Source organism: Vanacampus margaritifer, chromosome 1 (genome assembly GCF_051991255.1).
Source record: "Vanacampus margaritifer isolate UIUO_Vmar chromosome 1, RoL_Vmar_1.0, whole genome shotgun sequence".
Classification (NCBI taxonomy): domain Eukaryota; kingdom Metazoa; phylum Chordata; class Actinopteri; order Syngnathiformes; family Syngnathidae; genus Vanacampus; species Vanacampus margaritifer.
The window spans coordinates 57,477,509-57,487,003 of NC_135432.1; the positions used below are offsets into that span (position 1 = coordinate 57,477,509).

Consider the following 9,495-nt stretch of genomic DNA (forward strand, 5'->3'; position numbering starts at 1 on the left):
CATTTTTGGATTTACCTAAATGCTAAATAAATTTTTGAGATGCCTTTTTAACTTAAAAAAAATTATAATAAAATGGTATTACTAAATGTGGCAAACAAAAAGTCAGACGTTTCAGGTATTTTCACCACAATCCCAAGGATGGACGCTGAGCCTGTGTATAGCCATTCTTTTCTGCCGTGTTAATTGCGCAACGAAAGAGAACAAAACGCAGCTGAGAGCACATCCCCGCAGACCAGACACGGGTGGCAGTAAGTGGCACAAGTCGCTTTTATTGCCTCCACACTATGACCATCAGCCAGTGCAGCGGAGGCATCACAAATGCATCCGTCACAGGAAACAGGCACAAAGACATGTTAGCTGTGATGATGGCGGGGAGGGGGATGGGGTGGGGGGGGGGGGGGCTGTATTACTCCAGCAAGCTGATATTCCAGGGAGTTCGAGTATTCCCTTCTCTATGTAATTATATGAGCCAATTTCCCCTTTTTGAAATAATGTCTCGCTAGCCAATTAATTGTAATAATCCTCAACATGGAAACATCGGGGATAGTTTAAGGATGAGGGCAAAGATGATAGAGGCCTCAATAAAGTTCTTTTCTTTCTTGTTTACGTCACAGCAATAAAGTGGAGCCCAGTTTGTGAGATGAGGGGAAAAGCTACAATATCGAGAGATCATATAGAAATCATACACACACAAAAACACACTTATTAAATTATTTCTTGAAGTATTACTTAGCAACTGTTTTCACTGTCAGTCCAAAAAAAAAACGAGTCTGTTTTTCAAAGCAAAGTTTTAGAAGGCTAAAGGTAAAAAAGACTCACACTTACACATGTCTCAAAATAAGATATTTTATCAATCCCAATTGAAATTTACTGTTAAAGTTACACATAAAACAAAAGAGAATTAAACAATGTATATTTAAACAAAATAAGACATCATTAACCTGCAACAAATCAGCTAGTTGAATGCTAACATAATGCGAAATGCCATAGACTAGGGCTAACAGAAATTAGCATAGTCAGTTACAGTAATTATAACCCTTTTAAAAACCGCTAGTTGACACACACGGAGCAGCACCACATACAAACAAAGCATACAACTAAATCCACATCCGTCTTCTCTCTGCTTTACGGTAACAACGAATATTTAATCGGCGCTGTATTAGCGGTGCGTCCTCTTGTTCTTTTTATTATTTATGCTGCATTTCTTCCAGTCGAACTCAATACTGCCCCTCGGCATGATGTGATACAACATGGTACTACACTAAAGGACCTCAACTCGAATCACGACATACCGGTTCAACTAAATAAAACGTGATAGAGTGTGGATGTGAACGATGAGCTGCAATATAGCAGAGGTCCAGTCCACTGTATTGATACATTGGTCACAAATACAGTACGTACACCGAAGCAATCATTCGGCCTCCATTGACAGGTCCAAAACACCTACGAGGCCCCTCATCAAAATGCGACGCATCTCACCGAGCAATGGCTGCCACGTCGCCTTAAGTGTCTTTCATTATTCCTGAAGCAACACTGATGATGCTGAGGGAAAGGATTACACGTCAGGGTGAGTGATTGGCTTTGAACAGAGCTGCTGCACACACTTTGTATCAAGACCACGCTCAAATTACACTTAGCTTGAAAACGGAGCGCGCCGAGCCCGAGGCCCAGGAGAGCTGCTGGCACATAAACCAACAGCGGGACACCATCTATCTCTCTATCTCTCTCTATCTCTCTCTCTCTCTCGCTCTCTCGCCCTTTCTCTCTTTATCTCTCTTGTTCTATCTTTTTTCTCCCCCTTTCTCTTTTTCTATCTTTTTTCTCTCCCTCTCTCTCTCTCGCTCTCTCTCTCCCCATTTCTCTTTTTTCCTCTCTCTTTCTCTATCACCTCCCCTCCCCACTTTCTCTCTCTCTCTCTCTCTCTCTCTCTCTCTCTCTCTGCATCTCTCTCTCACTATATCCCTTCCTCTCTTTTTCTCGCTCTCTGTTGCTTTCTTTCTTTCCCTCTTCTTCCCCCTCTCTCTGATTCCCTCTCTCACACTTCCCCCATTTCTCTCTTTCTCTTCCTCTCTCTGTCTCTCTCACTCTATCCCTCCCTCTCTTTTTCTTGCTCTGTCGTTCTCTCTTTTTCACGCTCTCTGTCGCTCTTTCTCTCTCCTTCCCCATCTCTCTGCTTCTCTCTCCCTCTCCCTCTCTGTCTCTCTCTGTCTCTCTTACGCTATCACTTCCCCACCCCACTTTCTCCCTCTTTGTGCCTCTCTCTCACTCTATCCCTTCCTCTCTATTTCTCGCTCTCTGTCGCTCTCTTTCTTTCCCTCTCCTTCCCCCTCTCTCTGCTTCCCTCTCTCTCTCTCTTTCTCTCTTTATCACTTTCCCTCCTGCACTTTCTCTCTCTCTCTCTCTGTCTGTTTCATTCTATCCCGCCCTCTCTTTTTCTCACTCTGTTGCTCTTTTTTCCCACTCTCTGCTTCTCTCTCTCTCTCTCTCTCTCTCTCTCTCCCCCCTTTCTTTCTTTTTCTCTACCTCCCTCTGTATCTCTTTCTCTATCACTTTCCCTCTCCACTTTCTCTCTCGGTGTCTCTCTCACTCTATCCCTTCCTCTCTTTTTCTCGCTCTCTGTCGCTCTTTATTTCCCTCTCATTCCCCCTCTCTCAGATTCCCTCTCTCTCTGTATCTCTCTCCCCCTTTCTCTCTCATGACTTCTCCCCATGACGTCCTCCATGTTTTTGAGACGCAGACCCTCCTTTATATTCTGTATTTATTGCTCCATTTGTGAAATTGGAGCCCCAGTCCTGACAAACCGGTTACTATTCAATAACACGACAATCTGTGTTGTCAGACATTACGTCACATACCTGGTAAATAATATTATTTCTGTGGTATTTGTGCGCACAGTAGAAGAATATCTTCCTCAAGAGAATACAAGCGTGTTCTCAAAGTATAGGCCAATTGAAATCATTAATCTTGTTCTAATTGTGTTGTATGAGTGTCAACATGTTGATTTTACCTCCTGCCATCTAGTGGAAGAGCATTTAATTGTTCTGCCAGACAGTCATTTTGTCAGGAGAGGCTTCAATCGTGGCTGATTGCTGATTAGAAGCCACCTGTGCATCCAGGTGAGCAGAGTGGATAATCATGAAGTGGGCGTAGCTGAGTGGGGCAGTGGAGAGCGGAAAGGAAAAACACTAGGATAGCTAGGCCTATATAAACAAAGATACCATATTTGTAGTGAATTTTTGGACAATAAAAAGCCATTTGAAATTCATTTAAAAACTTTTGAGGACACACAAGAACAAATCTGGCTTACCATATTGCATGAATACTTAGCCGTGCATCCCGCATCGCACACCTCTGACCCCGCCCACAGCTCCCTGCGAGTAATCGATTGGCTGTCAAAGTGCCTGGCAGGCGCAGCCACTGCAGGCCGTCTGAGATTTCGCCCTCTCATTGTCCATCTTCACTGTTTTAAGTGCATTTATCAGGTTACCCGGCGGCTCTCCTCCGCGCTAATGCACAGCTGAGCAGCTGTCCTGAAAAACCTAATGAGCGCACCTTTTGTCCTGCTCTGCTCAGGAACTTTCACCAGACGCTGAATGGTGAGACGATGAGGTTCACACCAAGTAGCACTTAAATTCCCATGTAATCCAATGTCTTAAATCAAGGGACTATCTGTATTAGATTGTAAAAATAAAAATAAAATAATAATGAGAAAAATAGGTGTCAACAATTAAGGCATCAGAGAGACAAATGCACAAACGAAGGCTGTAAAGACTCGCCAACCTTGTTGAGAAATGACTACTTTTAGGCCAAAAGTGTGTTTGTGCGCACACAGAGTATGTATCGAAGCGGCTGGGTAATAAACAATAACACACACACAGTAAAAACAGTAAACTGCACGTGAAGGGTTTTGTTCCTTGCTTTGAGATTTATACGCTGCCTCTGTATCTTTATCTGTAGGATGAAGCCGCGAGGGAGCAGAAATATTTCCAACTATCTCCAGAATGTATCTACCTCCAGCCATAGAGAACGCCGTAGTGGGAGGTGTGCATAGTTGTGTGTTTTGAGGAGGGGTCTTCTCTCACTGTTTTATTGCCTCTGCCATGTATTTACACGTTCTTATGGGCTTTTCCAATTTAAACACTGCTTTGGAAATAATGAAGGGAGATAAGGAACACTGATAAGCGCGGATACGTCCATCAAATGGAGAAAAAGCCACACAGGCTCATTGCGGCGTTATTACCCAGGACTGAAACAGCACTTTGAACTCCATTATTAGGCTATTGCTAGTGCCGCTATCTGATATTTCAGGACATTTGATGCTTGGGAGTTTTTATTGCCGTCTCAAGTGCAGTTGTAGTCACAAGTACTTTATCGGCACGTCGTCAGATCAGAGAAAGATGGAGTTTTTACTGGTGTCTTTCAAATTATTTTGGCAACACGCAGTCCATCTTTACCTGAAATGTGTTGCAAGTTTGTTCGGAAGTTTGGGGGTTACTTAGAATTTCCTTTTTTTTTTTAAATACTTCAGTGATTAAAATAAATAAATAAATAAATAATAAAATAATGACATTTCTAAGTCACCCCAAATTTAAAACTTAAAATTAAAAACCCTTGGCAATTTAAAAAAAAACGTAATTTAGGTCACAAAAAGAGACAAAGACATTCGGCTTAAAATCAAAATTAACTTAAACTACCTCACAAACAGTTATTGTTTTTCATGTTTTTTCCGGACACAACAATTAACAGTGTAGGGCGAAAAAGAATGTGAACTTTGAGACAAGTACCTACTGTACTCCAAGTCAAAGCAATGTGATGAGATTGGATGTACTGGTTAAAGCTGCCCGGGACACACACCAATTTTTTGTTTTTTTTTTCCCGCCTTACTTTTCAAGAAGTATTGCGAAGTATTGTGATTGATGCCTGGCTCAAAATAGCTCTCACTGTCAATTAAATATAATTAATGAATCAACAACAGAATGGCTTCAACATAATAAAATATGTCCCAGCTAGAGTCCTGATCCAAAACTCAGTTATTGTATTCTATTTTTAACCACTGGTTCAGTAGATTTAATCAACTGAGTGTTAAATTTAATGACACTGTTATCTTGTTGTCCAAAACTTGGTTAACTTTAACCAGCTGTAAACTTGATGTTAAAAATAGTCATCTTATACGAATGTGAAGCACACACTAAATATCTGTAAAGAATATCTGTTTGTTTGTTTTTAAATGGCGGGCGTAGTCACGTTTCTTTTTTCCCCAGAGTGCTCTGGATCATTTGACTATCCATTTTTTTTCCGCAAAAGTGGAAGTAAACAAAATCAGGAATTGTGATGTTTAACCACACGGTTTACACGGGGCCGTTAACCAACAATGGGACTAATCATGTTTTGAACAACACATATTTAATGGTTGGTTAGCAAACAGCTGATTAAGAATTTAACCGGCACTTAAGGGTTAACCAGTGGTTAAAATAACCGAGATTTGAACAACCGGGCTAAGAACAAAATATTCTGAATTGGCTTACCGTGAGCCCTGATCTCAACCCTATGGAGATTTGGTCTGGAGAAAAAGCCTCAATTATATTTATTTGTTTTGTTTTTATGTACCATCACAGCATTCTTTTGTCAGTTTCATTGCAGTAAATGTTATTTAAATATTTTTTTTTACAGAGGACATCTACTTAAGACTACGTGTGTATATTTCGATACCGTTAAATATATGTTTTTGTTTTAATTGTGGTCATTGTAAACATATTTCCCAAAATTATTTTCAGCTATACCTAAAATAAAAAATAAAAAATAATAAGCACTTTTTAAAACCGCCAAATATGTGTCCAGACTCATGACTGGAATAGTTTTCTTCATTCCAGGATTTTATGGGGGCCCAAAGGTGCTGGGAGGAAATGGTCCGGCTCAACTCCGGAGGGAAGCCGCAGATGGGCTTGACCTTTTGCAGTGTGTCAAGCAAAGGTTAGAAATCTCCGTTGGCCTTAAAACAAATGCACTTGTTGGCCATAATGGAGGGGGGGGGGGGAGGGGGGGGGGCCCTGCCTCTCGCAGTTAAGACCAGCCGCTCCGGCCCCGGGAGAATTCCCTCTCATGGAATTCTCTCTGCGCGCAAACACCCGAAACTGTACACAAACACGCACTCACTCACGGTTTGCTTTGATGTCAACTTAGTTTAGCTGTTTATTGTTTTTGAAAGCTTTTTTAATAATGATCAACTTCCATGATGAAATGTTGGTTTTTACTCCTGTATTGATATATACGGCTATAATGTCAGTATCTGATCAGGCAGCAAAGACTGCATGAGAGACATCACACATCCCTTATCCGTTTTCCAGATATACTGCACAAGTCTCATAAATATTTGCGAGACGCTCTGTCTGTCGGGGGGGCCTACAGACATATTGTGCATCATATAACACACACAAGCCCCTGCTCATAATTTACACATTTATATTCATATACACCTGATTCTGTATTTAAAATACGACTCGTAAAAGTGTGATTTATGGAAATGGACGGATCGCATGTGATTCCTGAATGAAATTTCATATAGATCAAATGCTTTAGTGTCCCTTCACTCTTCCTGTGCGCGGGGGAGAGCCTTGACCATGCAGGTAATTTACAGTGTTATGAGATGAGTGCAAAACATGCTGTAAATAAATAAGAGCCTACCCATTTCATTTTAGGACGGAAGGGGGAGGTTAGACACTCCCACCAAGCCCGTACACCCCCCCCCCCCCCCACACACACACACACATACACACACAGCCAACCTCTGCTGCCCTTTTGAAAGTGTGGCATCCCTTGGCTGGGCGCGCTTGTGTATATCATCCAGAGGAGGCGAGCGCAAATGGGGCAGCAAGCGACACTATGCAGTCCATTTGCTAATTTCAATATGGTGTCCGTCTGTGTGGCTTTGGCCTTGGGCACAGGCGCAGCCCCAACGCCAAGCCCCCCCCCACCCCCCCACTCTTGTCGTTCAACGCTCCCCCATTGGCAGACCCGCGTGGCGTCCCTTTGACCTTGCGCTCATCACAAACACACATGCACTCCCCTATTGACTGCATAAGAAAGCATACACGATTGTTTCTGTCCACGGTGTGTATGGAAAATTCCGTCAGACAGTCAGTCACATTTTTTTGTATTCTTAACTTCTTAAAGTGTTTCTAATTTTTATTTTTTGTCATTCAGCACAAGATTAACCGCATCTCAATAAGCGCACTGTGTGTGTGTGTGTTTGTGTGTAGTGTGTGTACTGGAAACGACATACACCACAAATGTCACTTTGAATTGCCGTGATTTGCTCCATAACGCCGCACGCTGATGCGGCAATGATCATTCCCCAGCTGCACGGTGCGATTGCAAATTGAGCGTGTTTTTCGCGCTAATAATGCTCTCTCCTTTGTCACGCGTCCACAAAAAAAAAAAAAAAAGCTAGTTTATTCCAAGTGGTGGTCAGTCAGGACATACGCTAGCCGTGTCGCTGCTCAGTTAGCTTAGCAATTAGCATGGCTTCTCCATCTTTTCTCGTCATTTATTCGTGAGTATGACACTTGTCGTAGGCGATGATTACTGGCTTTATTTTAGGAGTGACTGCATTGTGTTTAGGTGCACTAGTAGCCAGCTGAAGCTAATGCTAACGAGCTGTTACGGTGATCTCAGTTCTTCTTCTTCTTCTTCTCTTTCTTCTTCTACTTCTTCTTCGAGGCTGCTTTCTTTTCACGGTCAGCTTTTGATTCTCTGTTTTGCTATTTAATTTGGTCAAATGTATCAAAAATGTATATTTTGATCCACAGACTACAATGCGAAACCGCTTATTTCGAGCTTTGTTATGTTATGGCACAGTTTCATGCTGATATACTGTGTTTTCATTTCGCAAAGATTTGTTTTCAATAATTTCAAAAGGCCCAGGTACCAAATGCTGCTTTATTCCCTTGTCATTGTTTTTGACCTGACTGTGCTGCTGTTTCCTTTTTACTGGTCCATGAATTGTGATTAAAACATTTCCCATGAAAATGTTTTCCAGTTGTTGCACATTGTGCCTCTTTTCAGTGCCGAGCCTCTCGCCTTCTGCCCATTCGCTTGCGAGGGCGTGCATGTGCGTGTTGTGGCGTCAGAGCAGAAGCGAAGGGAGTAGCTCACAATCCTCTGTGCATTATTGTAATTAGATTTCCCAGGATAGCTCAATTAAGTCATCCTGCTCCAGGGACCTGCCAGTTTGTGGTTGTCTCTCAGGGCATCTGCTCAGTTAAGTACCAGGCAGAAAACACAAACGGACATTTTAGATTTAAGAAGTCCAAGGGAGTTTGTTTCTCTAACTGTGTTTTTCCTCTCTGAGAATCGTCAAGGCAGAAAATGAGAAACGAAGCCTTAAAAAGTAATGCCATGTAATGTATATTCTAATGAGAAGAGCTCCACCTATGGACCACCTGTTAAACTGCAGTCACGTTCGAGCGGGTCTCGACAGTAGTCAGAAAGCAAAGTAGCATCTTTCCTTTATTATTTTTTTGTCCATGCTTTTCCCCATAAATTAACTGCAAGAAGACAATGTACATAAAAAAATATGTGAGCTTGCTGACAGGGTGGACATTTTTGGCATTTAAAGGGGAAGTCAATGCAAAAATATCTTTACAATATGTTGTAAACACCACCACCAGTCTAAATGCATCATTCTGACCATGCTTGTGTAATACGAACAAAACCGCAAACTCCACCTATTTTCATCCATCACAAAGGCGGCCATTTTGCCACTCGCTGTCGTGAAAATGATGTCACAGTTGCTCAGGTAACGACTGAACACAGCTCACCTGTTTTGTGATTTTGGTCATGTGACATTCGCAAGCTGAGCTGTGATTGGTTGAGCCCTAGGCAACTGTGATGTCATTTTCAGTGGACAGCAAGTGACAAAATGGCCGCCCCCTGAGATGGATAAAAACAGGTGGATTTTGCTGCTTTAATCATATTGCACAAATGCAATATTAATCACAATAATGTGTTTAGACTAGTGGGGCTGCATAGAACATATTGTAAAGAATGTTTGGGGGGGGGTTCCCTTCAACTTTACACTTAGCAACCTGATTCAGTTAGCAAGATGACTTTTAGTGTTTAAGAAATGTATTAACATTTCTTACGGTTTTAATTAATTAATCATAATTTGATGAAAACTACAACACATAGGTTGATTTCGGGAGCTGGCCCTTAAAGAAAGACAATCACCACCTAATGAGAGGGTGGACGCATGCAAACTGTTCAATCTGATTATAAAAATACATAATAAAAAATGACTTGTTTTATCTGTTTATTAATGCCATTTATTACACGCACTGTATTTGGTAGTGTTTTGAAGAGCTTGATCATTATGCTGGTACAGGCGCAAATGTTTATCCACTTAAGAGTTGAATTATTCTGCCACATTCTCATTATGACTAATTGAACTCCATGTTCTGTTGGACATTTTTTTATCCCGGAAATTGTATATGCCTTTCA

General features: G+C 41.6%; 1 protein-coding gene across 1 annotated transcript; it reads left to right on the forward strand.

The window, feature by feature from the left end:
* Nucleotides 1-284: 284 nt before the first annotated feature.
* On the forward strand, nucleotides 285-6,024 carry LOC144045081 (uncharacterized). The gene is made up of 3 exons (XM_077559920.1): nucleotides 285-352; nucleotides 1,590-3,596; nucleotides 3,958-6,024. Exons 1-2 carry the CDS (start codon nucleotides 285-287, stop codon nucleotides 2,710-2,712), a joined length of 1,191 nt encoding a protein of 396 aa, XP_077416046.1. The 3' UTR covers nucleotides 2,713-3,596; nucleotides 3,958-6,024.
* The last annotated feature ends 3,471 nt before the right edge of the window (nucleotides 6,025-9,495 follow it).

Coding starts and splice junctions, on each gene's coding strand:
- LOC144045081 (XM_077559920.1), top strand. CDS start 285: ATGACCATCAGCCAGTGCAGCGGAGGCATCACAAATGCATCCGTCACA. Junction 353..1,589: donor GGAAACAGGCACAAAGACAT/GTTAGCTGTGAT, acceptor GGCTTTGAACAG/AGCTGCTGCACACACTTTGT.